Source organism: Pezoporus occidentalis, unplaced genomic scaffold, assembly GCF_034315485.1.
Source record: "Pezoporus occidentalis ecotype Australia unplaced genomic scaffold, CSIRO_AGI_Poc_V1 ctg38, whole genome shotgun sequence".
Classification (NCBI taxonomy): Eukaryota; Metazoa; Chordata; class Aves; order Psittaciformes; family Psittacidae; genus Pezoporus; species Pezoporus occidentalis.
In genome coordinates, this window is record NW_026915702.1 from 4,750,125 (window position 1) to 4,777,040 (window position 26,916).

The 26,916-nt window shown below is 37.9% G+C and overlaps 1 protein-coding gene across 1 annotated transcript in view; it reads left to right on the plus strand.

The window, feature by feature from the left end:
- The window catches only part of SEMA3C (semaphorin 3C), a 122,966-nt gene that overhangs the window by 70,047 nt on the left and 26,003 nt on the right, over window positions 1-26,916 (plus strand). Inside the window, exons 3-12 of the mRNA XM_062631978.1 lie at window positions 481-641; window positions 3,013-3,075; window positions 6,857-6,976; window positions 10,661-10,751; window positions 14,585-14,704; window positions 16,242-16,384; window positions 18,448-18,562; window positions 19,718-19,787; window positions 22,138-22,282; window positions 25,720-25,942. Of these exons, the coding sequence (XP_062487962.1) occupies window positions 481-641; window positions 3,013-3,075; window positions 6,857-6,976; window positions 10,661-10,751; window positions 14,585-14,704; window positions 16,242-16,384; window positions 18,448-18,562; window positions 19,718-19,787; window positions 22,138-22,282; window positions 25,720-25,942 (1,251 nt within the window). The remainder of the gene's footprint in view (window positions 1-480; window positions 642-3,012; window positions 3,076-6,856; window positions 6,977-10,660; window positions 10,752-14,584; window positions 14,705-16,241; window positions 16,385-18,447; window positions 18,563-19,717; window positions 19,788-22,137; window positions 22,283-25,719; window positions 25,943-26,916) is intronic.

The following is a 26,916-nucleotide window of genomic DNA, read 5'->3' on the forward strand; positions in this document are numbered from 1 at the left end:
AAAATAAGGAAAATAAAATTGACCTTGAATAAAGCTATTCCTAGTGAAGCCCCCTGTTAGGGAAAGAAAGTAAACTGTTCTTTTGTAGCTTTCATTGATCTTGTGGATTTTCGCTGTCATAAACTTTAAAGCGTACTAAGCACATTGGTTAATTTAATATATGATCTTCCTTAAAAGCCAGAGGTGTAAATAATTATATCCATTACCATAAGAATTAATTAGATGAATGAATAAGAGCAATGCCTGATTTTTATGAGATAGGTCTAGCTACTTAATGTATAAAAGAATTACACTCAAACTGGAAAAGGAAAATTCGTTCTAACTCAACTATCATATTATTACCAAGTGTTTGATGAGAGTTTTTCTTCTGTTATTGACCCCACTTGTGTTCAAAAATGCCTTTACTTAGAATTAAATGCAGTTGCAATGATAGTAAATCAACTAAATTTTTTTACTAATTTGTTTCCTTTACTATTTCAGAGCTGCAAGAAACTAAGACCTCTGAATATCACAGAATATCCCATAGTCCCCTAGATTACAGGATATTATTCATGGATGAAGATCAGGATCGGATCTACGTGGGCAGCAAAGATCATATTCTGTCATTGAATATTAATAATATAAGCCAGGACCCTCTCAGTGTAAGTTTGAGATCTATTTTTACCCAAGGTTGCTTCACTACATGCCTTTCTTCTGAAGACAATGTGTATTTCATGCTTTTGCAACAGGCAAAAGTCCAGACCAGTCCTTGTTTTATGTTTAATGCAAGATGAACAAGCTATTAGCATGGCTGCTCCTCAAACACTGTTTAAAAACACCTGTTTATTCGTTTTGAAGTGATGTTCAGCATGGGTTGGCCTCACAAGGAAAATTGTAAGGGTTGATGGTTTCTGCAGCTCTCCAAGATTTAAGAAAATTCAGAGATGCGCTTCTAACGAAGACTGTAAGGAAGAACAAGATACCATTTCAGGCTGCAGGTCAAAAAAACCAACAGAGACAGAGTTGCCTTTAACCTTGGACTATATTTATTATTGTTTTGTACTCTGCAGCCTGATCACCAAACTGTTCTCCAATCTTTTGTTGTGTCTGTGTCATCCCTAGGCCTTCAGTTCAGTAGTTGAGACACCTCCTGTCTGGGGTTCTTTGGGCATTATGACCCACATCTCCTTTTCAACACTGCCTGTTTTGTAGCTCCTTCTCTCACTTATCAAGATGCCATTTTCTAAGGACTGTCTGTGTCCCACCTCCCCAGACTGTAGTAGGCAACCTGTGTATGAAACTAATCAAATTAAACTACTTTCACAGATTCCTGTCTTGTCTGCAGAGCCAGTTCAATTCCAGCTTCTCTGCTTTTAAAATAGGTGGCCTGCAGAAGAACTTGTGTGCTCAGAAATCTGACTGTTAAGTTATTACCTCTCTACAGACTTTGCCTTGCGTATCTTGAGATTATCACAGCTACAGCACTGCCTTAAAGTGTGCCTTAAAGGCCTTGTTCTACCAAATTCATCTGATCCTTTAATCTATGGGCTTCATTACTATACCTCAGGAGTACTGAGGGGCAGAGATATCCAGCTTGCAGCAGTGAAGATAAATGCTTTCCTTAAGAGGCAAGGCTTTTAATGTGTCAGAAGAGAGAGAGAGGCCCCGCTATAGCGTGATTAAGCGCAGTTAAATTAGTCTTTGCTCTGAATCACCCTCTGGATATGCCTGTCTATCTGAATTGATTGTGCAGGCAGTCCAGGGAGGCTAACTCTAACTTACACATTTAAATTCAATGCCTCTTGTGTGATGGCATGAACCTTCCACCTCCTAATGGTACAGAAAACTTCCTCTGAAATGGGGCCACCTTTTCTAATCTTAAATAGCTTGTGTGACCTTTTTGCTAATTCCCATCTCAACACCAGTGATACAGGCACCCTTACCTGGAAGCTGCTGTGCTCCTGCATGGCACACTCCAGCCTTCCCTTAGCAGGATGGTTTTAATTAATTCTGTGCAGAGTTTGGTTAGGTAGAAAGGCCTTTGTTGCATGACATATATTCTGCGGGATAAAGCTGCAAAGCATTTCAACATGGAAAAAGAAGAACAAACAAAAAGTCAACAGAAAGCACAGAAAGCAAAAACACACAAAATTTTCTGGCAGTGGATGTAATCACCCAGTATTAGGCTCAGAATTAATCTGTGCAATTCCACATGTTCTTCCATTTGTTTATTTATTTTCATAACAGAGTCATTTTGCTGATCTTATGCCTCTATACATATGCATGCATTCCTACAACTCTCTCTCTATGTATGTATATATATATATATATATATACACAGAGATCTTCTATCATTATTATTTATGTTATCCTAAGGCTAACAGTTATCAGACTCTGTCACCTACTAGATTTCTAGGGAGAGATTTCTAATGGATGTCTTCTATTTCAAAATCTAAATAAATAATGGAAGAAGTTCAAAATCTTTAGAGTTTGAATATAAATGAGATAAACATTCAGGCATTGAGGTGTTTGTTAGAAAACAGTCTGAAAGAAATCAGCCTGAAATCTCAAGATTTCTATCAGGTTTGTTCATAATCTATCCAAACCTTTGCTGTTAAAGCCAACAAATTGTTATAAGAGCCCTTCTTGCAATATTTTGTTCTGGTTTCTAGTGTGAATAATTTTTAGTTCAGTAAAAGCAAAAAAGTAAAACCAGACAATAGTTTAGGCAATGAATTAGGCAATAATACTGAAAACATCTCTCTTATTTAGAAGAAAGAAGTCTAAATAAATTATGCTAAAAATATGCAGCAAACTTTATTTATATCAGCCAAAGACCTGTGGCTTTATTTTGTTTACTGTATGCTAAGACGGAAAGTTGTTTTCATTTATCAATGAAAATTCTTTTTGTCCTTATAATCAAAGTATGAAAGATGTCAGATTATTAATTTACTAGTTTAAATTTGGCAGCAAAATGTTTTGCTTGCATTATATAATAATTATGTTACTTAAAAGATATTTCTTTCCTCACAGATTTTCTGGCCAGCATCAGCAAACAAGGTTGAAGAGTGCAAAATGGCTGGCAAAGATCCTACAGTAAGTTATAATCCACGTGAACATGCACAGGCACACACATATGCAAATTACATAGCTGGCAATAAAGTAAGAGCACCTTAAATGCAGCCAAAACGAAGCAAAAGAAGTGTTTGTTATGCTTTTGAAATGCTCTGCAGGCCAACCGATAAAGTGAAGGTACGAAAAACAGGCTATGTAAACAGAATGCACTCTGAGACTGTGACAGATGGAAAGAGGCATGCACTGTCCACTTTCTTGCATTTTTCTCTCGTCACTACTCAAACTAGGCAGTGCTTTTCCGTGTATTTCCTGGGAGTGATCCTGAAGAGCCCTGCTAAGCTGTTGTTCAGCGTGGGGAAGTGCTCTGCCTGGCTGCTTACCACAGGAACAGACTACAGGCAGGGGCACTTACTGTCTGGAGCCTGAAGACCCCAGACGCAGGAACACTCGAAACACCTCTTTCCAATTCACAATACATTTACAATAATCCACCTGAGCCCATTCTGTAGGAAAAATGTGTGGGCTTTATTTTGAAAATCTATTGCAAATGCTGATGAATGTAAGGAAACTGGAAGGTTGGCCTGTTGCAGTACTGCTGTAATCCTGCTATTTCAAATTACTGTGGAGAGTAATGCAGAGCAATAGAATGCTTCTTAATGAATAACTATATTATGGTTGGTATTGAAGCTTATCTACTTTCTTTTCTGATAGCTACAATAGTGAAAACCAAGTATTTTTCCTATTGAATATCTTTTTTTATATATATTTTTTTACATTGTTCTAGTTACTGAAGTATGCAGTAAATTCAATAGCTAGCAGCCTGTTAGGTTGCACTAAATGAAGGGAAAACAGAAAGCTATGTTAATGGTGATTAATATTTGATAGTAATTTTGCCAGTTGCATCATCAACTTGTCATAGTCTGGTTAAGGAATTTTCTTTTCTTTGAAATGCAAAAATGTATTAGCCTTAGTCATGTTCCCAAGATATGATAACATTCTTCTAGGGCAAAAATAGGAAAAATGTAGACATTCTAAGCAGCAAGTAGTACGCAAAATACGTAATCCATAGGAAAAAAGCCTAAGACCCTACTAAGTACTGGTTCTCTGGAGGACTTTTAATCTCGGGTATTTAGTGGTGAGACTTTCCTAGCTTTTAATCATATTGAAGTACCTAAATGTTGCTGCGTTAGCGGACAGATTTCTGGATAGAACCTCTGTTTTTTACAACAGTTTAATTGTGGGTACAGCTAATACCCTGTAACATAGTTAAGCATATCTAGGTACATCAACTTTAACTGATTTTTTTTATCCCAGCTGTGCACTGCAGAAGAAAAGTTTCAAAAGAGGAAATAAAAAGCTACTGAGGAGCAGCTGCTGCTCTCACTAAAATCAGTGATGTATTGAAAGCTCCCTGAAGTATTGAGAAAAAGAGAAACCAATGCTAAATCACTGCTTGCAACTTAAAATATATAGTTTGTTTTAACAGTATTCTTGATAATATGGTAGAAGCAGAAAATTAATTCAGAAGAATTAAGCATTTCAAATTTAATAAAAAGTCGTGGTGGGGAGGAGAGGGATGGAATGCATGATAACATTTGGCCTACCAGAGAATAGTGATTATTATAGAGGAATAGATATACTTGGAGAAGCCAGAAAAGGACTTAATGCAATCAATGAATTATTTTCCAGGAGATTATAGGGTGGTTGTTTGCCCTACCACTAGACAAACATAGGTGTCTGACTTTGTCCTCTTTGGCTGCCTTTATCGTTACTGAGAAGAAATTGTCACCTCTAAATAGTATGTTCACTGGGCTAACTTAGGTGCTTACATTAGTACGACGTCTATTTCTCTCCATTTACTGTGATGAGATCCTAGGGCATAGATGTCTGACTTTCAGGTTTCTACAGTAAGGGAGTTCCCCAGACACTGTTTTTTTGTATCAGCTCCAAGGGAAGCACCAGTAGTATGTGAATATCTACCTTTAAAAAATGACCATCCTAAAGACAACTATATCATGTCACCTCAGACCAGACTGATTTAAAAGCACAAAGCGCTCCGGTATCAAGGAAAGGGAAATAAACTAAGCATAGGTGCTCTTGAATGCATTCCTACAGAATATATTCTGAAATAACAATTTCTTGCTTTGTTCAGTTGTGGAGTCACAGCACAGTACACAGATTAATCATGCAGCAAATGGCAAATGGAGTTCAGTGGTTCAACACTAGAGAGATGGGCAAAGGCTCGGAGATCATAAAATGGTCTTCCTGACGGACAGGATTAAAATGAGAGAATATTGGTACTGAGTCAGCTTGTGTTATTTGTCTGTAAATCACCAGTGAAGAGACACGAGGACACAGTATGTGTCAGATGGTTACCCAGAAAGCTGTCCTGAAAGAACCATTCATATAACCACCCCTATGTTCTTGCCATAGACCCTTTGGAAAGCCATGACACAAAGCAGAGTAGCAAGTGCCAAGTACCAGTACTGTTCATGTAGACGTTATTTCCTAGTCCTGATCCTGGAAGACTTTCATTCTGAGATTTCTCAGCGTGAAATAAACCTTTATCTAGGAGTCTTTTAGATAAGTCTTGCTGCAGACAGCAAGAAAAGAAAGCAGTTTACACCCTGGCATATATAAGCTAGTGGTATACCTTCACCCATCCTTCTTCTCTTTCCACAGCAGTAGTGTGGCATTACTGCTGGGAAAAACATGCTAGCAGGACATTACTAAAGCCATCTTTGGGCCAAACTAAGATAGCTGGATATGAGAAAATGGAAATATTTGGGAACAGCCCTCAGCTTTAGAGGAACAATGTATTTTGACTGGGTTAAATGACTTTTCAAATATATCTAGAACTAACACTTAACTGAGGGCATGCAGTGTTCCCTGTAGAGAAACTCCTTCTATGAACTCTGAACTGCCTACAGTTATGCACTACTTTTCAGATGTAGTAAAGTACCAGCTCCTGCTGAACCAAAACTGCGAATGCCTTTAAACATAAATAAACTGTGCAGTCTGCTAAATTAACTCTACCGATTTTCAGGAGCATGACTGATGACACAGTTTCCAATCCTGTGCTCACAGAACACATGCAATTCTCAATGTCTGTGGTGAAGGTTTGGATGATTGAATATGAAGGCAGTTCTGGGATCACAGTAAGAAATTAACAGTTGATCATAGTCAAAAAAAGGAAAGAGCAAGAGAAGAAAGGGGTATGCTGGAAGGAGAAAACTGTAAATGCTGTGGTATGAAATTGTGTGGCCATTAACATTCTGTTTTAGTTTTCATGTTGATTTGAAGGTGTTACTGTTAATCTTCGGTATTAAGGAACAATTCACTTTAAACTTCGTGTTGTTCAGTGTTCTAAAATTTTGGAAAGAAATTGTTTATAAAAATAATAGGATCTAAGATTTGGGCTTGCTTTGCTTTTTAAGTGTCTCCAGCTATGATGAGAAAATTAGGGTGTAAAAGAGACTGTTCCTGCAAAGGCCCTGCTTCCTTCCACGCAAGATACAGAGAAGTCTGTGGATGAAAATCAAGTTGCTGTGTGGAAATGGGAATGTTACACAGACTCCTTTGTAACTCCTCTATATTGCCTTATCAATGCCCAGTTCCCAGACTAGGCAAAATGGTGTGAAAAGAAAACAGAAGTCTACAGCTGTTCAAGCCTAGAGACTACCACACTCAGTAGCTGTTTTCATGATGCTTTTAAAATTATAAACCATGTCTATTCCCATAGCTCCCAGAATCCAACAACATTTGCCAATGTGAAATGATTTTTTTCCTGTATTCCCTGCAGCATGGCTGTGGAAATTTTGTGCGTGTGATACAGTCATACAATCGCACACACCTCTATGTGTGCGGCAGTGGCGCCTTCAGCCCAGTGTGTGTCTATGTCAACAGAGGACGCAGGTCAGAGGTAAGTCCTTTTGCATTTTATCCATCCATTTTGTGGTGCATCCTATCAGAGTTATGCAAAGCACAAAATGCAAAAATCACTGATCCACATATGCATGATAAATAGAAAAAGGGCAAAGATCCAGAGATTTCTGACCTGCTAGCAGCTAGAAGCAAGGCCATGATCAAAAAACATGCCTCAAATACAGTGGTTATCCAAAATTCCACAGTCGTACCAAATGGTAGGCTACATTTGATACTGCTTTGACATTGTCTGGTGAATTCATTCCTGCTATTTGCTGGAAATATTGCCAGGAAATACTTGAAAAGAAATAGTCATTTAGATAAAAAGTAAAATATGCAGTCCACTTTTAATAACTTCCATGTGTTACTGATTCCTGGGAGAAGTCCCTGAGTGGGCTAACTGCTCAGGTATGTGAAGGCTTGCTGGACTTCAGCTTAACACCCACTAGATGCAGTCCCAGTACAGGTAACTCATCTGCTGCACAGGTTTTGCCCCATTAGATTCTGCTGGGGGTAAAGTAATTTTCACCATCACAGTGTAAATCTTATTCTCTCTAGATGGGTCTCCAGTTTTGGGTTTTTTTCTCTATATTCAGTTTCACTGTGTATTTTAAGTGCACAAGTACCAGATGTTTCCAGAAGTATATTGTCCAAATTTCCTGATTTGAAAGTGAAATGTTTGTTTCTGTGCAAATGTAATAGGTAATAAATTAAGCAACTAGAAGGACAAAGAAAGGCACTTAACTGAGACCCAGAACCTCAGTAGCTTTTGGGTCAGATTAATGTCTGCAGGCACAGGGGTGCGCAGTATATTTTCCTGAACAATGTGGAAGCAGATGTTTTGGGAAGAAAGATCCGAGCATGCTACCTGGAGTTTTGCCATGCAAGGGCAGTTTTAAAAGCTGGGCTAGCTCCTAGGGAAGACACTGGGAAATTCATCACTATTTCATTGGGAGTGGGTTGGGAATTCTGGCCAAAACCCAGCACAACACTACTGCAGAAGTTGCTAGGGAGGTGATACATCATTGTTTCTCCAGGTAGGTGACTTTGGATAGATACCTACTTGGCATCAGCCTCCTTAATAGAGTGTGTCGTCTGAATCACTATACCTTTGCTCCTAATGAACAGACTAAAAGTAGAGTTTCATAGGCCAAGATTTAAAAGCATAAGCAAGCAGAACTGAATAAGCAAATCCATCCTTCTGATTAATGGACTATTCATTAATTTATTTGGATGTATTTTGAAACAGAGGTCAGCTTTCCTCAGCATCATCCTATTTCTTGACAAATTATTTAAAACATGGAAGGTGATCTCATTTGTGTCTAATTAATGCAATTTTCCTTTGTCAGCTTAAACAGTAGTACTGTAGCCCGAATCTCATTGTTTTATGGGTTTTGCAAATGAGATGGGGCGGGGGGAGAGGGAGGGCAGGAAACTCCACCTCCAGATGATGCAAGATGTTAAATTTCTTAAGTTAAAAATAAAGATACATGTCTTGGAAGAGCAGAACTGGCTTCACTTAGCCTGTCTGTATAGCTACATGCCTATGATCAATTGATTAAATAAACTGCTGTTTCAGACGTCTGGAGTCTGTCAGACACTTGACTGAAGGCATCGCATGCTCAAAGCTATTACTGTACAGGCCAACAATAGCATAACAGTTTAAAACCAAGCATTTCCTTCTGAACTCACTGCGTATATCAGTGCATGACTAATTAATAGGGTTGAATGAAGAACTATGTAGTACTTATGGGACTAGTGAAAATTCATTTTTTCTCTGCTTTTATCATTTCACCTTTAATTTAGTACAATTTTCCATGCACAGAAGGCTGGTTTTGCACGTGCAAAATGGATATTTTAGAAATCACATCTGTTTTTCTCTAGAAGCTACAAAGCAGTCAGAGTCATATCCAACAATTGTAAGAACTGGGCCTGTTTTGCTCTTTTGTCTCCAGGTTTCCACATAATCTCACAGAAAAAGCGGTTTCATTGATGGGGCATTGAAACAGAGGTTAAAAAAGAATTAATTTTCTTGCTTGGCACACTTGATGCTTTGGTCTTTAGTAATGACGGTTTTAGTTACCAAAATATATTCTAATGTTAAAGTAAATGCAAACAGAAGGAAAAGTAATCACTATGGGAATTAATTTTAGTCTAAAAGGTAGTTTAATATATATGAAAATCAAGTGTAATCCTGGAGCTAGTTTAATAGTACAGTAATGGGCATTTTGAATTGGTAAACAGCGGTGTAATATAGTAAATATGGATTAACATCAAGCTGCACATTAATCTAGAAATAACAACAGCAAAAATAAAACCAAGATCACATTAGAAACTTCATGCTTATGTTTTAACATTCTTTAGGGAGCTTATGACTGGAACAGTAGATAAGATCTCTGTTATTAAATTAGGCAAAACAGAAGAGGGGGAAAAAAGATCAGGGGTAATGAATAAGAAAACGTCCTGCTGTAGCTTAGTATGTCAGGTTGGGGCAGTCTCTAACTTGCTGTCACCGTATGGCTGCTCAAGAGATCTATGTGGCATCCCTGTATTCCTGAGATATACATTAATTGTTAAAGCGAATATAAAGACTTTCTGCCTTTAGTCGAATAACTGATACATTGGCATCGACATCACAGAAGGCTTCTTTGGAAGTTTTGTCAGTGTCTTGGGTTTTCTGTCAAAAAATCAATATTTTAAGTTTGGATGGTTGAGTTTGTTTTTTGTTTTTGCAATTTTGTCTTTTGGCTTTTCATTAAAGATGAGAAGTTTGCTATAGGAAGCTAGGAACAAGTCATTTGTTTGGTATACAGTGGTATGTGAGTTGATGTACTATGGATCAGTGTCTCTGCCATAACTGACCACTGTTTTTAAGTAATAGACTTGAACCAGAGTCACTTCTTGCTCTTCAGTATTGCTAGGAACAAAGAAATGAAGGGGTACACAGAGATGGGCAAGTTTTCTAAAGATATTCAGACTGTTTCTATTTCAGGCTGTAGTCCAGGTTGTTTCTACTTTGCCAAATGGATTTCCAGTTTATAAATCAGATAAAATATAAACAAATCCCCATACCCAGATTCTTAAGCAACAAAGAAATTCCAAGCTATTTCAGGCTTGATAGATCATCTATCACTTGATGGATCTTGGGCTGTACACATAATATAAGAGATGGTATTGAAGAAAATAACTATGATCTAGGGTATTTTCGGAGATCTGATAGCTCAGTAAAGAACAAACTAAATTACAGTTGTCAGAAGAGATTTTTATTTAATATATTTTATTGTTCTAGTACCTTTATTAAAATGTCCTAGACTAGGATAAAGTATCACCGTGTTTTCAGCAAATAATTGATAAATAACTTCAAAATCACAGAAGTAATCTCCACAAACGTTATTGCAGAGACCAGTGAACTTCTCCAAAGCATAACTGAGCTAGAGGGGAAAATTCTTTATTTCAATGTCTTGAATTTATAACAAAAGTCTTGGAAAACAACTGGGTAGCAATGAAAAGGTTGTCTTAAAAAGATGATGAAATCCTGAGTGGGAAAGCTAAACTGATGATAGTACAATAAAAGTGCCCGGCAGTGCTGAACATTAATAATGCTGGAAACAGTCAAGCATAAAAACCACTTCATATCTGATGGTTTCTGAAATGAGAAGTGACACACAAATCTACTTTGCAGGAACAAGTCTTCAAGATCGACTCCAAGTGTGAATCAGGGAAGGGACGCTGTTCTTTCAACCCTAATGTGAACACGGTGTCTGTTATGATCAGTAAGTAAAAATACTCCAAGTTGCTGATGTCTAAACCCATATGATCATGCATGGCGTGGATTAATGGGATATTTGAAATGAGCTGGACACAGAATTCAGCCTCCAAGAAGCAGTACTTGTGTCTGGCTGATGGCACGAGGATTTCGTCCATCCTTGTTCCAAGGTTTGCATGAAGCTAAAGGCGAGTATACAAATGAAACGCAGAAAGAAGTTGTTGGAAGAGGGAGAGAGAGAAACAGAAAACAAAAGACTGTGCCTTTTCCAGCTTACACATTTTTTCCCAGGATTGGTTTCAACTATACATTACCCTGTCTAGCATTTTATGTTTGAACAGTTTCTGACCTTGTTCATCCTAGACAGCACTTGTGTCTCATTTAATTATTTGTAGAATCTCAGAGTAGCCAGGGAAAGAAAGCCTGAAGACCCTAGTTACTTTGAATTTCATTTTTGTTGTCATCTCTGCTGTAGAGCCCACCAGCTATTGCAAGGCTCTTCATTCTTCAATTGGCTTTAAACCCAAGCAGTTTTGCAAATTTCTTCCATTTGAAAGGCCAGAAAATGATACTCTTGTCAATTGATGGTGACTAGAGTCAGTGACTATGACAAAGAATTACTGCAGTGCCTATTGCACACCTAGCTGAAGACTCAAAGGGTGCATATGCTTTGTGCAACCTAAGTCATCAGTAAAACACTGTTTGTTTGTTTGTTTGTTTTCCAGACAGGAGATACATTATATATACTTAGTTTAACCCAACCTTTCACATTTGTAGTATGTTCACAGACTTCTAGTGACCAAAGCCATGTTTTTAAAACATGTGCCTAATCCTATGTTTTTTGGCGATGAAGGGAACAGCAGTTGAAGAGATTTTTCAGGTTTCCTTAGTAAATAAAGCTTACTACACAGCTACTGCATATTTCACCCCAGGTTTGCAAGGGAACAATGCATGGTGTTTCTGCCTTTCAGCTTCCACTGAAGTTGATGGCAGCTACATATTGTGCTAGATACTTCCTTTAAAGTTAGAGTTTTAAGTCATGGAGCTTAAGGGAAGTGTCACATAGCTTGTCCTTCATGGTCTGTTTGAAATACAAATTATTTTTTTATTGTTACTATTCCTTATTGCAAATATATTTAGTGAAAATGACAGGTAATTTCATTCAGAGGTATGAACTGAAGCATCTATATAAGACAGGTAAATACTACCTAGATACCTCTCTGAGCCTTGGCTGCACTTATGTCTCTATCATCTCATCAGTGAGCTATGGTCAGTGTTTATAGATACTCACTGCATAAAGAAAATGCTTATTCAAAGTCAGTGATGGATAAATCCACTGCTGCTCACTGCTGTTCTGGTATTATTAAATGAATCAGCTGGCACTGAAAAGTAAGGTTTCCTTTCCTTGTTCCTTCTGGATTTTATAAAACACCATAAAGGTACATTGTTTCTGAATTGTTATATATATAGTAAGCTGACTTTTTTTCTGCAGTGGATCTCTGCAAGCTTTGTTCATCTTAGTGGACTTTATGTTATCTTTCTCAATGTCTCAGTTATGTGACTGAAGAGACCTTCCTTAGTGATTGACTTATCTTTCATGACATAGTTCATCTACAAAGTTTAAATTATTCCACAAAGGTCACATTCCTTTTCCAAAGAGTCACACAGATTGGGTTTTATACTTTCTCCCTCTTACTACACAGTCCAGTCACTTCAAAAACTTCACGCTTGAATGAATTTAGCCTCAATATCCATGCCAGAAGGGGGAAGATTTTGTAAGTCGCATCTTGAGTTATGATGAGAGGACCCAAGCCCATATACTGGACTCTTCTTTGAGCGTTCCTCTGCAGGAGGAATTCCTTCCCCTCGCTTCAGAAGATGGAAAATACTGCTAGACCGGATAATTCTTTCACAACAAAAGAACCAGTTTTAAATATAGATAGATTTTCTTGACAGTTTTGGGCATCAACAGCCTAGAATGCGGCAGGAAAGCTGATTCACCCTTCAGAGGAAAGTGATGCTATAAAAATAAATTCAAACCTGGTGTAGTTTACCACTGGACAAAGCACCTTTGCATCAAAGCAATGAAAAATGCGCTTTGAAGAAGCTTGTCATAACTAATGCGCAGAATGCATGTCTCTTTCCCCACCAAGACTCTGAGATATTTGTAAAAGCAGACATACCTCATCAATTCAGTAATTTCCCCCCAGTAACAAAGAGAAGTAGTGTGAACTAGTGTGCTGTGCAGACCAAGTGCTGCGCAGAGTTTAAGAATTTAACCAAAAGGAAGTGAAGCTGACGGTTATCATCTGATGTGTGATTAGCAAGCAGACACTAGGGATGCTTAAGACATAACTAATAAAGTTGATATATAATAGGATTAAAATTACATAGTGTAGTGCAGTTGTTAAAGTGTGTGTGCATGTGGATGCACAGGGCTGTACATAATGTTTAGTGAGAAGCATAAGCCTTATCTCTCTCAAGCAGTTTATTTCATAAGAATAAAGCTCCGACAGATTGAAGTGATGAGACAAATATACAAAATCAGTAATAACTCAATATAGGTCTAACATCATTCCATCAGGACATGCTCAGGAAGTAAATGCTTCACAAACATGCAGTGAAAGCTTTGTTTAAATCCCCTGTGTATGAATCTTGTCATCACTGGGAGAGTTGAGAGCAGAAGAGTGGCTGCAGGGGTTCAGTTCAGGCTCTAGCCAACAGCAGAAAAACAAAATCTCTCGAGTTTTAATTCTCTTATGAGCCAATAGTCTTCCATACTGATGCACACACACACACAGAGCATAAAAACAGCCTCAAGCGCTTCTGAACCTGTGCCTCTTGCCAGCTTGACCACACTCTCTGTGTAGTCCAGAAATTCAGACAAAAACATCAATCAAAGGACCCAGCTGTACTGGAATGTATTCAGCCACCACTCCCACTCTGAGATTTAGAGTTTATTTTAGCTACTGTTTTCTACTCTGGGGTTTCATTGTCATTAGTCAGTAGAAATTGCTTGGTTATTTACTGAGTAGAAAATGATAGTATATGTAGTTATGATTATAATTATGTATAGGAATATTTATGCACACAAATACAGATATGCATCCTAACTGATGGACTGAGTTTTCAGCCCTGCACAGGGAGCAAAAGTTCATGGTTCTGCTCACGTAAGAGTTGCGTGTCTAATTCTGTTCAAACATAATGACCCTATACTTAGAATCAAGCACATAAAAGGGGACAACTGTTGCTTCATCTTACTCAGAGTAAAGTTCAATAATATGATTGTCTGGCCTCTGCAATACTGAAGTCAGCTTGAGGCTGGCTGGGGCAGCCTTGACAATACTGTTGGTAAAAACTGCCGCTGACTCATTGACTGCAATAGATGTTGTGCCAGTTTACACCAGCAATAAATTCAGCCCAGTCATTTTCTCTACTTCCATAACAAAAGAAAAGCTTTTTGAAGTATGTACTTAAAAAGTTGAACGTGATTCTGTTTGATAACACTAGGATGATTTTCCAGTGATCCTTTGCAGTGAAAGCTGAGCAGCCAAACTTCATATCAAAGAAAGGTTCACCACATATGCAGCTCTGCTGCTGCATTTAATTATGCAGGTCCCTAAAGTCTTTAAGAAAAATCTGATGATTCTTGTGCATTCTAGATTGTGTCTTTGTAAATCAGAGGGAACTCCCATTCCCATGACCCAAAACTTATCTGTATGCACTCCTGTGTAAATAAAGGGCTGACGAATTTAAAATAAAAATAGATCTGTAAATATGGTTTTCCCAAAAGCCATAGCAATGCGTTTACTTTTTCCCTTCCGTTTCAATTCTTTGCAGATGAGGAGCTTTTCTCAGGAATGTATATTGATTTCATGGGGACGGATGCGGCCATTTTTCGGAGTCTGACCAGGAGGAATGCAGTGCGAACTGACCAGCACAACTCCAAGTGGCTGAGTGGTGAGATCCTTTGTTTTACCAGACCTTTTAATGGGTTTCACAGAGATCCTGCTCTGTTTTCTTTAAAACAAAAGGCTTGTCTTTTACAGAGCTTTTCTCTGAATTTAATTTATGAAGTTGAACCATAAAGAAATGTGTGTAAATACATTGTAGGCAATTCACAGATGTAAAGGGTTTACTGCATGAGCTAAGCCCTTAAGCCACATCAACTGATGGCTTTTTTTGCATTAGGGTTCAACCAAACTGCAATGGCACTTGTCAAATGGCAAGTGGTCACACAGTCTGACTTCTAGGGAAGTGCCTTCTCTACCCGTAATGCATCAAATACTGCCTTAAATTAAATGCATGATTCTAGGACTCAATTCAGACTGACATACCTCAGAGGACTCACCACCACTTGCATTCAAAATGTGTGCAGCAGTGCTCTGGGAGACGTGTGCAATGCCACATAGGTGGGCTTGCCAGGTTAGGGCTCGGGGCTTAGCAGGAGATGAAATGCAGGACTGAATTGCTTTGCAGGAAAACTCACAAAAGCCCTGAGTGGTGTAAACCTGCCAGTGTAGGAACCTGGTTCTCCTCTTGCCAGTGAGGCTGGCATATGCCTGGAGGCATTACTGCAATCCCTCTTAAACATTTATCCTCACATGCTCCTATTTACCCATGTTTGGTACGGGATGCTCTTAGTGGGCCAAACCACTTGCAGCTCGGTGTGGTGAAGGGAAGATTTTGTTCTGCTGTTGCCATTGAGAATGGGCAATGTGAACAGAAAAATCCTGGAGTCTTACTGAGTTTTCTGTCAGACATCCATCCTTTGTATCGGGTTATTTCAAGATTTTTACTGGATTTCAACCAATCAAGCAATCTTGCATGATAATTAGAAGTTATAGCCTTCATGCAGGAAGATGGTCCACTTCATTCAGACAAAGAAGGACTTTTCCACTGTCCATTATGTGCTTGCTGTTAAGGATATAAATTATTTTGCTTTCTCTTTAGTGCTTCTTTGCTGTATTATGCATGTACACTTTGCTATGTTTATTGACCTCTGTCAGGAACTCAGATGCAGTTCAAGCATTTGTCTACCCTGCTTCTCTTTTCCGTGTTGTTTTCCTCTCTTACTTATCTATTTTATTTGTTCTTTTTCCAATGAGTCTTTTTAACAGTTTAATTTTATATTTTGCCTCAATGAGGCTTTTCTTGAGTGCCCCTTATAACATACTGATTCTTGCCTCTTCTTTCTCCAAGTCTTTGAATCTCTGCAGTAATCCAATACTTCTGCTTCTGCATTTAAATCACTTTTCTAAAATCTTCTGTGAGATAAAATGCAAGGATGCAAAAACTGAAGGTCTAACAGCAAGAAGCCATTTACCTGGTGTTATCTGGTGTATATCGACATAAGGCTAGAGCAGTACTGGCACAGCAGTATCCCTATATGCATTACATGATGTTTCCTTGAAGCAGTCACTAACTGTCAAATCATTAATTGCTTATACTGATACATCTTTTGGTTTCATCTTTTTGGTATACTGTTTCATTTCAGAGCCTATTTTTGTGGATGCTCATGTTATCCCAGATGGCACTGACCCCAATGATGCCAAGATCTACTTCTTCTTCAAAGAGAAACTCACAGACAACAGTGGCAGCACAAAGCAAATTCATTCCATGATTGCAAGAATATGCCCAGTAAGAACTATTCTGTTTGACAGGTTGTTGGACAAGCTGCTAGTGTGACACGATAAGCTAAAACACTAAATGATTGAAAGGCCTTTGATTTATATTCAAAACAAATTTCCTGTTTCAGCTTCCACATTCATAATTAAGAAGAGCTGTTACTGAGCACATAGCTAGGGTCCGAACATGTTATGTATTCTGGCTATGCCTATAATGATACGGACTTCTAGATTTGTGTATTTCTCTATGTCAGAATAGTTACCAGTGTTGAATTTCCAAACTTTTGTCCTTTTCCCAAATGAGGTACATTATTCGCTCAGGAAAAATGAACTATAAGACAGCGAAGCCTTTCACAAACACGCAAACACACACATACACACACACTCAAAATCTTTGAAACACATTGGGAATACCGGAGCCAACTTTTAAATGGGTTAATTTAACTTTCAGTTATTGTTTTCATTTTTACAATACCTGTCCTTTCTGAGTTCTTGCACTGATGTATGTGTCAGTCTAATTTAAAAAATGTGCACAGGAATATTAAATTCAGGAGTTATGGCTACTCCTGTGCTGTAATTAATTTACAGTAACAGCTCTCATTGTCTCTACTTCCTTTTTCATACCTCTAGTTAACTGTAGATGAGAAATTATTGAAGCAGCTCTTAACGTCTCTGGTGGAATGGATATTTTTTTAAGGAGAGAAAAATTGTAAATGCACAATTATTGCTAGACTTTTCATTCCTTCTTTTGAAAAGGCTCAGGAGGATAATCGTGAGGGTTTGTGTAATCTCTGTCTTTAATCTGAGTCTTCTTTAGAATTTGGTGCTCTGTGATGTTGTTGTGTATGGGTAGGAGGGCATCTTTGGGATTGTATTGAACACTTCGTCTGTCAATATGATGAGGCATGTGATTTCTTTATAATCCCCATTTTCTATATTTTTGTGAGGGTGCCTAAAGGCCTTTTTGGGTATTTTGTAAGAAGACATTTCATGCAATTATAGCTGTATTTGTTATTGTTACTGTTGTAATGAAGCCCAGATGATTTCTGAAAGGCCTCAGCCTGTTTAGACTTACACTGAAGTCAGTGTCAAGATCCCAAAGGCAATGAAAAGAAGTCTGAGTCAGGCATATTTGTATACTTGTATGCCATCATATTCATATATCAACGCCTTTGAGACTGGCCAAATATATTTGTACAATGGTGCCAAGAAAGGCCCCCAAAAGACTCCTTATAGGTCACCCAAAAAGTTGGATTACAAACTCCAAGAGCACCAATGAGGCATGGACAGCATTTCACTGAAATCACATTTGTCTAGCTTCTGAGTTTCCTCATTTGACTGTTGAATGCCGTAGATAAGAGCAGTATCTTCCAAACTGCCTAGCACAATGCCACACAACAAAAGGGAAAAAGGAAACTTAGAAATAAGGAAGGAGCTATCCCCTCTGTGCTGCACCATCTGGTTTAGCAGTAACAGTTTCCACCTTGCAATGGAGAGAGATGGGAAGATCCTAGAGTGAACTGTGACCAAGCCAGCTCTGGACCAAGCTAGCAGGACTTCCAGCAGTGCAAAACTAGTCTGAGCCACATTAGCCATCATTGCTGAATTTAGTGCAGAGCATCCACCTCATGGGCCAGCGTGGCTTAATACATCAGATGTGGCGACACTGCTGTCACAACTGGAAGACACATCTCTCCATAGGATTATTAGAACTTTTAGAGATAAAATGGACTTCTCCACACTAGGTGACAGTGAGTGATACAGACCTCCACAGTCCTTCCCAGTCATACCTACCTACAGACACTGCTGCTGCTGCACAAAATCTACTGCCCGACCCTCCCAAGACTGCTATCCCAGCACAGAAACTCTGCTCAAAAAGCCCAGTTCTTGCTCTTCCTGTATCTGGGATGTTTGGATGAAGGGATTTGGTTTAGGCCTATCTATTTTTTATAATTTAATTTCCTAGCATAATTGTCTAGTGATGAGTCAAATTAAGCTGAGGAAAATGTGTAAAAGCCCAGTAAAACGCGAGCTGTGTTGTATGGTTTTTTTTCTGAAAATACTATTCCTTTCCAGAATGACACAGGAGGTCAGCGTAGCCTCGTGAACAAGTGGACAACATTCTTGAAAGCAAGACTTGTGTGCTCAGTAATGGATGAAGATGGAACAGAAACGTATTTTGATGAGTTAGGTATGGCAATAAAATCCCTTAAAAGTATTATCTATATCTCGCACTCTGTGCATATTTAATTACTGAAGTTCACACAGCCCCTTAGTCAGGTTGTTGATGGTGAAATTTTGGCTCTAGAAATTCATGATGAAATTCCCTTTGCAGTTTTAAGGCAGGAAATGTAAAAATCCTTATAAATCTCTTTGGGTAATAATCGTTAACTTTGAAATAAAAGTAATTAATCTTGACTATGCAAAGGAATTATAAAGAATTAATATTAGGAAGGGAACGTGAGGGAAGTCTGTTGTTATTTTGCTCTTAGTTAAGATTGTGATAGAGGTTTTTTAACATGCGTCTTCTTGAAACTGTTTCTTATACCACTGTGTAACACACAGCTTTTCTACAATACAGTTTTTCTTTTTTGATCACTGGGTAGAGGACTCAATAGTCCAAAATAATACTAATACATGCTAATAAGTTGTTTTCCTGACACCAGCAATAGTACTGTGAATAAATACAGTTTCTCAGGATTCATTCAGGCACTTAGATTTTCAGTTCACCATGTGAAACACTGCGGATATCCAGTGAATGATCCATACAGCAGACACAATGGTGGCAAATTCAGTTCAGTGAGTAGGTAAGATTTTGCATAGTGCAGTCAGTAAATCCCTACACAGTGGGAGCTGGGAGGTTTACATCTCTCAGTGTCTTTACTGCAAAGCTGTGTGTCATTCATATCATGTTGAAAATGAGTTAGTGAGGGCATCTGGAGTGTGTACTGGACAATAAAACACCTAATTGTCCTGCTTTGGATTAAATCAATAGGAACTCTTCATCTTTGACCTACTGCAACTTAAAGGTTTGCCTACTGTTAAACAACCTGCTGAAACAAGATCCAGCTGAGAGAAATGTGTGACATGGATCCTCAACATATTTGAAAATCTTTGCCTTCTGTCTTCATAAGGCTAGATGGCATGGAACTAATCTCCAAATCTGCTTCTTAATGTTCAAATGCTAGATATATACATAGGTCCATTCATACAAGTCAGCTTTTCCCCATTCAAGTCAGAGACAAAACTACTGTTGACTTTAGCAGCAAAAAAGTCCTAAATTAAAATGGAAAATAAAGGTTTTATTAGTATTCAAAACTTTTTATTTTCCTTTTCTTTCTTACAGAGGATGTGTTTCTTCTAGAGACTGATAACCCCAGAACAACACTTGTGTATGGAATTTTTACAACATCAAGGTAACTGGGGAGATTCTGAAAAGGATTACCTTTCTGAAGTGCCCAGTTTTCTATGTGAAAACTGAAAGTGATGGTTTGTGAGGCTGTGCTGTGCATTTTTGTATGTCTGTTGTGGCCATCGTTCACATGCAGGAGTAAGAGTCTCAGTATCACTACTCTTGGTATCGATGTGCCCATTATCAGTCTGTAGTATTCACTTACTGTCCAGTTTAGAAAGCATTCAGTGAGCTCCCAACGACAGTGGAAGTACTAGCTATGACTTACCATTATGAAACTCTCCACAAAGATAGACCAACAGGTGGACCAACAGATTGTGCCATCCCTAATCTCTTCCTTTTGTCACTTTTCTCTGTAGTATACAGAGTAGAAATAGTTGCAGCTTGCTGATTTCTGATATCCTGTATTATTTAGCTGTTATTACCTTCAAAAAAGTTTTCTGCTTTTTTTTGTTTGATCAAATTAGCAAATTATTTAACTTATTACTAATAATTCCTGAAATGATAATTTCTACTGAAAATTCTTTAATGAAAAAATATTTTTTCCTGAAATGCTTTTCTGTCTTCTTTTCATGTGGATCCAGGGATCTGCTGTCCCAAATATGTGAATATGATATTATGATGTTTCATTGGGAGAAAAAGAATCCCATCACTTGTAAACATTTGGTGCTGTCTATATTTTATGCTTCCTACTACACAAAAGCAGAAAATGCTGAGATTATGTTTAGCAGTAAAACCACACTTATGATTAGGTTGTGGATGCAACATGCTTGAACTAGAAACACTTTTACCTAATCCTTCTGGTATTTCTGCAGTGGAAATGAGGTTTGAATCACAGGACCATATACAGTGACAACAAAGACAAAACTTCACTTTTTCCTGGCTCTCAAGCTGTTTTCTCTCTTTATTGAGGTTTTTACACTCATACTTTTCTGTTATTGTGAATCACACGATCTGTGCATCCTTTCTCTTTGTTCAGTACCTTGAATGTGTTACCTAGCTGAATACAGCAATTATAAGGATTTTTACTCCTTAACAGTTCCTTTAGATTCACCTCTGTAGACATCCAACTCATAACAGTAGCAAGTGAGAAACATGCCAGCAAATAATTATTAGTATTTTTATCTAAACCATACAGAGGGAAACCAAGTAATATTAAAGCAAGTTATTTTAGTGGCATAATCTGCTGTAAATCTAACATAAAACATCTGGAAATAAATTTGTTAAAACTTATTAATACCTACTAAAATTCCACAAATACCATAATCCACCTAAAAGGTTCCTCCTATTAATCCATATACAACTGAGAGCAATGTGGATTGCACATTCCTTGTTTAGACATTATGTGTAATGTTTTAGTTTTTTTCTAGAGTGTTTTTTTATTTTGACAGTTGAAAACAGAGTTACTTGGATTATCTTCATACTGCAGTTAACATCAGGCAGATTTTAGACCATCTGGAGTTTCCACTTTGTTAGGATACATATTTCAAGCCTTATATGCAGTGAGAGAAAAAAGGGACTTAATTCACTACAGTCAACCTTAGCATCACTCTGGAAGTTATTGCCTTAGTACCCTTCATTATTAAGGGGTGATGGAGGCCATTCAGGGCTTGTGCTGCCTGAGACCATCTGAGACCACTACTGAACCCAGAGTGGTGGAAAAACCAGGCCCTTCTCATAAGTGATCCCCCAGAAACATGATTCAGGAAACATCAAGCTTCAACCCTCTTGAAGAGGTCTCTGTAAAACCAGTTTTGTGCGTGGATTTGAGGACTGTATAGTAGTAATGCCTTTACAGCCACAACCTGTCCTTATTTTGCTTAGAAAAGTTGGAAACTGATTGTAACAATCTATCCAATTGTAATTGCACCGGATGTTTTGATTAATATTTTATCCACATATTTAAAAGGCTCAAGGAGGTCTTGTTAATATACTGGTAGGGAGTTCTGGAAACCTGTGCTGAGCTTGGCAGTACAAAGTTTATAAAACTCTTGTCTCACTGAAGTCAGCAATATTTTTGGCATTGATATAACCGGGGCCGGATTATATTTCTTTTATATTGAGCATTAGGAAATTTTCTTTTCCCACCAGTAGGGCAGTACCTTCCTTCCTCTTTTTATAGTTCAGTGTTCAAAAAGGTGCTAGGTCTCTAAGGAGTAATGGCGTATTTTGGGAAACTAGATTAGTTTATTTTTAAATGTATTAAATCCATGTTGTAGAAGCATTAAATTATATTAAATATATTATTTTAGATATCTGCTTCATCCTTGGATCATGATGGAAAAGCAAAATGATGGAAAAGCTCTACAAAAGTAGGTAGATTGCAATACTAACCTTTTCCTACTGTCTTTCAGCTCCATATTTAAAGGCTCAGCTGTGTGTGTGTATCATCTATCCGACATCCAGACTGTGTTCAATGGGCCATTTGCACACAAGGAGGGCCCAAACCACCAGCTGATTCCATATCAGGGCAGAATTCCTTACCCACGACCCGGCACTGTAAGTATAAAGATGTTTATGCAGGCTTGCCAATTACTTGTCTGTGTTTAATCCATAAATAAATATTATTTATTCTGGGATAATGGACTGTATGTGACTATGACACTTAGTTACAGTTTCTTGCTGCTTCAGAATATTGTTTCCTCAACCACTGCCATGTTATTCTTGGTTCACCTCATGGAGGATTATGAGGTATTCCAGATGGACCTAAAGAAATTGAGAAGCCGGATGGAAAGGGAAAAAGAAAATTCAGATTTGGATTTGACGTGGTGACAGAAATTATCTACATTTTTCAGATGTGCCAGTGAGCTCTGAACTTGAAGATAAATTCTTAGACTGTAGCTTACACAAAGAATAAAGGCAAAAGGGATTATTTTCAGATGATCATTGATCATTGCTGGTTTTCTGATCACTGGCTTTTCTGTGCTTCCTCAAAATTCAGCCACAACACAGTATCTTAAAAGTATATTTTCTAAGCTGGGACTTGTTTGACGTTGCTTTATTTCACTGCCAAATAGTTCCACTTTTAAATGCACGCCACAAACTCTATTTTTCACTTATATCAAAGCATTTGTAAAAATTAGGATGTGGCGGTTTTTTTGCTGCTCAGAACTTGTGTTCAAAGGGTTAACTATCAATAACCCTGCTTGTAGGCTATAGGGCATGTGCCTCTTTCTTCTGGAACATAGGGGTTTTGGCATCTTCTGGGATGCTGAACTAGACAGGGATGCCTTTTTATAGGACATGGAAAATCCTAATTTACTATTGCCTAAAGAGATACTAAACCTCTGAACAAAAATGAATGTTTGTTGTGTCTCAGTACATTGGGTAAACAGGGAAAAGGCTTCGATACGGCTTCAGTAGGATTAAATAAAGCAATACATTTGTTTGACCATAATCAACTCTGGAGTGTTTGGCTGCCTTTCACTAAATACCAATGGTTTCTTTTTTCTTCCACAAGAAAACCTTACTTACGGAAAAAAGAAAGGAAAAAAAAATATTACGTAATTGGTACCTTGCTACTAAATTCAGTGATGTTTGAGGATAGTTTCCATTTTTCAGAGTTTACAGAAATAGTTATTGTACCTACAGCATGTTGGGGAATATGCTATAAATTAAAGAATTCTGTTTCCCTCTGCAGTCTAACTGCATGTTTCTCAACTGTGAACATAAGTATTGTATCTCCAAGTCCTTGAATGATGTGTAAAGGATACACATTCAATCCCTTCAGGAAAGGGATTGCTTATAGGGTGCTTCAGTAACATCTGTTGATTGCCATTAGTTTATACAGGGGATAGCGAAAGAATTAATTGATTAAAGATGTTTGTTAAAGCTTTGCTAAGAACAATGTTATAATGTAAGTTTTTAGGGTCATACTGGGGTGAACCATAGCACAAACATTTTTGCAGGAAGTCACAAATGTCTTGCGATCTCCAGTTCAAGAATGGAAGGACTGAAAGTATTAAAGTCTTCTTTTAACTGAGCTGTTTGGGACTGGAAAGTTTAATTTGAACTGCTTGTGAAACAGAATCCCTCTGGAGAGGAACTGGGGTCTGGCTGATCACTACCAGGTAGAATAATCTTGCTAATAGCCCGCAGATTTATGAACATGGTTTGTTTTTCAGCACTTGTTACTAATCTTAGCAGATAGCTCGATACATTTCCGGAAGACTGTGGATGGAAGTGCCACAGAGGGAAGGAGTAGAGCAAACAAGATGATAAAAATTAGATTCTTTTGAGCAATCTCAGTGGGCTAGCCTGTAGAGTCATTTCTAATGAGAACCATACCAAAACCCTCAGAATAAATCAAAGTCCAGAAGAATCAATTGTCAAGGACATCAGATGGGAAGAAATCCATATCTGAGCTGAGTCCCGGTTCTTCTTCCTGAAGGTAACTGATGTCAGAGCAGTTTCTTTTAAAGAATTCCTACTAGACCTGTCCTATTTTGTATAAATAATTAAATCCTAATTGTGCCAGAAGATGATTCAAAAGCCTGGTGTTAGGCTGCAGTCTTCTCTCTACTTGGCTTCTGGTATTGCCCAAAAAATAATTAGGCTCATAAGATGGAACATCTTCTAGAAGTGACGGTAGAAGGGGCACTCCTGTCTGATGGTTAGAGGTATCCCCTGGGAGGTGAAGTCCCAGATTCTAGCACTTGCTTGCATCAGGTAGGCTGAACACATGACTCATACATCCCCAGTGAGTTTTCTTAGCCTCTCAGAGTATGATTCATTTTCTGTAATTTTAGCCATCTAAAAGCAGGGCATCTAGTCTCAATTACTAGCTACAGAGGAAACCTAGATGTCTAAGAATAAACATCTGACTTAGAGACAGTAGAAGTCAGGTGAGGTAAATCTCTCCCTAAGCTACTAGCTGGTTTTGTGTCTGTGGTTTCGGCCAGACATTCCATCCTAGACATAAGAATGGTCCTCATCAAAATAAAGAAGTTTCCATGAAATACTTCATATTGAAGAAATCAACATTTTCCAATTGGAAAAAAATATCATGTTGAAACATTTCTGAATAGCTCCAATACTCTGAGGAGAGTTTTGCAGCTCAGAAGTCTGGTAATGGGGGAGATAAAAGCTCAGGAGCAGCCATAAGTGAGGTAATGGTAGCTGAAAAAAAGTCATGTAAATTGACATCCAGACTATTGTACCAGTTCCTGACATAGCTCCTGATTTCCCACAGTTTTCTTTTAGTTTCAAAACACTTGAGTTTTCTAAGATTGTTTTTATTTCCTCATGATGTCCAGAATGCCTCAGGGCTAATTGTTTGGATGGTTCTTCATGACATTTAAAGAAGCATCCAGAGTATTCATGCACCAGTTATTTCTGGGGCATAGGGGAATCTATAGACAAGATCCTGTGAATGGTCAGTCTTTTCAGACATAAATAAGTTGCCCTGGGACCCCTTCATCAACTCCATATTATTGCTTTTTCAAATGAAGATGAGTCACAGGCGTTTTTGCTATCTCATAATCAATGCAATAGCTAGAAGGATATTGACCAAAGTACAGTTAAGTATCAGATTTTACCTTTTGCCTTTGTACTAATTCTGTAACAAACCAGGTGCAAAAGCTTGCTATCTTCCCATACCAATCACTTGGAATTTTGTTTTTTCAACAGGCAGTTTGGAAGCATAAAGAATGTGGAAACAGGTCCAGAAGTATAGATCTTTGCCATCAAGCTGAGTTTTGAAAATGCAAAAATACATTTTTGTTTGCTTTATTGGAATTGATGGGAGTTCAAAACAGAGCTATTCAAGCACTCCATTCCCTTTACTGGAACATAATTACTTTCAGTCAGAGTCTGAAGTGCTCTTTTGGGAACTTAACTTTGTCAACTATCTGTCAATATTTGTAAATGACTTGGAGAAGAAAACTCTCTGAAAGGTGGCAAGTATTGTTAAGCATTACTGTGCATGTTTCTTACAGTGTCCAGGAGGAGCCTTCACACCTAATATGCGGACAACCAAAGAGTTTCCAGATGACGTTGTGACCTTCATCAGGAATCACCCTTTGATGTTTAATCCCATTTACCCAATACACAAGAGGCCATTAATCATCCGGATAGGAGCTGACTACAAGTATACAAAGATTGCTGTGGATCGAGTGAATGCTGCTGATGGGAGATATCACGTCTTGTTTCTTGGAACAGGTAAGACAAACTTAGCAGCAGTTGTTCCCCCCTATTGCATTATAATTTGCAATCAATTCTGATTTGTACAACTTACAGCTTTCAGAAACATTTGTTTAAACATATTTTCTATCTACAAAAAAATCTGTAGTAACCCATAAATTACATTCTTTTTACTTTCTGTGCATTTTTATGTTTACTACAGAGGTTAATTATGTACAAGAGAGACAATATATTGATAGGAATTTTGAGACCAAAATCTATACTCGTGTGTATTGTATTTAATCTAAATTGTAATGCTTCGTTTGAGTATGGTTTGTCTGCAACATGATTCCACATTAGAATTTGATGCTCTCTAACACGAATAAAATTACCAAAGTCTGGCTTTGTATTGTTTTGTATGCTCTCATCATCATTATTCAATATATTCTCTATAAACTTCTTCTGAAGAAAAACACAATCTCATCAGGATGATACAAAAGCAGAAATAACAACTCTGCAAAAGAAAAGGTAAAACAAGTAAAAATACGGAAGCACTTAGCAGAGCAAAAGAAACAAATGGAGTTTCAGCAGCAGTGGACACAGAATTTGGTCCAAGTATTCTAAAATAATTTCTATCTCATATAACCTACATTTTTTTTTAGTTATGTCAAATTTGAGTCTGGTCTAATGCTTCTGAAGTCTGCAGGGAACAGGTCAAGTGATTCTCATACTGATCAGTTTTGATCTTTTAAAATATTCAGATATAAATCACAGTATTTTGATTGAAGCAGACAGGTGGAGTGGTACTCTGGTTAGACCCTAGGATTCAGTCACGTCTGAAACTCCCACTGGCTTAACAGGGCATTATAGGTTGATAGGCACGAAGGCTAATCTTTTTTACTACAGATGGTTTCAGGTAGAACAAAGGAAAAGAACTCTAGGAGAACAAATACATCTCTGAACATCAGAAAATAATTACAGAGATGGCTTGCATTACTTTTATGGTTCACGTA